Source organism: Propithecus coquereli, unplaced genomic scaffold, assembly GCF_000956105.1.
Source record: "Propithecus coquereli isolate 6110/MARCELLA unplaced genomic scaffold, Pcoq_1.0 Scaffold664, whole genome shotgun sequence".
Taxonomy (NCBI): Eukaryota; Metazoa; Chordata; class Mammalia; order Primates; family Indriidae; genus Propithecus; species Propithecus coquereli.
In genome coordinates this window covers 550,475-552,422 of record NW_012152663.1, presented here as the reverse complement: position 1 = coordinate 552,422, position 1,948 = coordinate 550,475, and the positions used below count along the sequence as shown (strand labels likewise).

General features: G+C 46.7%; 1 protein-coding gene across 1 annotated transcript in view; it reads left to right on the top strand.

The window, feature by feature from the left end:
• Positions 1–1,948, top strand: part of TBC1D9B (TBC1 domain family, member 9B (with GRAM domain)) — a 40,455-nt gene that overhangs the window by 5,796 nt on the left and 32,711 nt on the right. The window contains exons 2-3 of the mRNA XM_012660392.1: positions 1,336–1,393; positions 1,514–1,669. Of these exons, the coding sequence (XP_012515846.1) occupies positions 1,336–1,393; positions 1,514–1,669 (214 nt within the window). The remainder of the gene's footprint in view (positions 1–1,335; positions 1,394–1,513; positions 1,670–1,948) is intronic.

Here is a 1,948-nt window from a genome sequence, read left to right as displayed (position 1 = left end):
CAGGGAACCATTCCTTGAAAACCCTCAACCTCCACACAGCAGGTCTGTCCTGCCGTGGCCTCTGCCATGGCCTTCCTGTGCCATAGACATCGTGGCCTCCTGGGCACTGTCCCCCTAGGAGAGGAACAGTCAGTGATGTGGTTTTATTCAGGCCAGCTGTTAAAAACATGCCAATCTGGATTTCTCATTAAGAGTCTGAGTGTGAAGAGAGGGTTGGCTCATTAAAAAGCTTTCGGGTCTTGTGGCATGGATATGCCAACAGTTCACAGACTCTGCAAGGCAATTTCCAAGACCAGAAGAGAAACTCCAACATGAATAATGAAAAAAAGTTTATTCCGAACATTGATAAAGCTTAAATATGGCCTTTTTTCTACAACCTAGAGAGGTATTTTAGGACATTTCAGTAAAACAAGTGAGATACACTAACTTCTGAATTGGATATATGTAAAGAGTGTCTTCTTTAAAAATCATTCATTTTATTTATTAAAGACTGGATAAAAAATCAGATTAAATATTAATGGACTGCAAAACAGTCCATATTAAAATTGAGTTATAAAATCAATAGAAATTGTTCCGATGTCAACAGGGAAATGGTAACAAAATATTTTCAGATCATACCAAAAGCAGCACTTCATGAGAAGGAAGGAAAAATTCAAAGAAGAAGAATGAACAGGTTTTTAGATTGTTTGATAATTCAATTAATGAAGAGAAGTGAATCAAACCATGGTCAAAGATACATTTTGTGCTGATTTCTGGGGAAGCAGTGACGCTGACGGAGACAGCACCGCAGCTGGGTATCGTCGTCAGTCCAAAGCGTGTCTGTGATGAGAAGAAAAACTCGAAATGCTCTGAAATGCTTCAGAAATGAAAAAAAAATCAATTTTTTCCCAAATTTGACAATTCTGAAAATTTACATGTCCTTTGAGTCATGACTTTTGAGGCTTGAAGAAACTACCTTAAATTTTCAGTAATAAAAAATTGTGATCCTTTGGCAGAGGAAAGACTATGTTCTCTTTCTGTTCTTGATACAGAAAATGATGCCACAAAATCATTGTCCTGTGAGGAAGAAATCAGAGTACACGGCCAAAAATATCAGGGGAAGACATTCTTCAGGAGATGCGTCTGGTGGCTAATAAAACATGTTGTGTTATTTTTTCTGGACTTTATGATATTTGTGGTACTGTTCCTTTTTTGTTTTAATTTGTAACTATTGTACTTTCTCATTCTAAAGAAATGCCTGTTTTCGAACCTAGTTTTGCATTGGTCTTAAAGAAGTCCTCCCAGAAATCCTTTCAGCTTTGGCTCCGTACAACCTGCATCTGCCCCTGCCTGCAGGTGTTTCTGAGCCAGGAGCAGAAGCAGCCTCCGGGAAGAGGAGCAGGGGATTTTTTTGGTAGGCGTCAGACGCTGGCTGAAGGCCTGTGTCCATGGGGGTGACTCGAGATGCTTTCCTCCCTAGCTGGTCACCATCCCTGTTGCCTCCAGCCAGGCTCAGCCCCCTGGGGCCCCTCAGCACCGCACTCCCCTCACCTTCTACCTGTCTCTGCCCCGCTCCCAGGTCTTCTCGTGGGTACCCTGGACGTGGTGCTGGACTCCAGCGCTCGAGTGGCCCCTTACCGCATCCTGCACCAGACCCAGGACTCGCAGGTCTACTGGACTGTGGCGTGTGGTAGGTGCCCTGAGTAGTGAGGGGTTGGGCGTGGCTTGCCCAGGGAGGCCACCGCCAGGAGGGAGGGGCGTGCAGCCTGCGTTTCCGGGCAGTGTTGCCTGCTGAGGGCCTGGTGGGTGCTGGCCCCAGTTCGGACGGCACGGCCCAGGCCAACAAGAGGGAAGCAGAGGAGCTGCGGCTTAGGAAGGCTGCTTTGCTGGTCACAGGGACAGGGCAGGCGAGGGCAGCGCTGTGGAGCCGCATGTGCCTCTGAGGGCTCAGGCTCGGGGTGCACCAGTG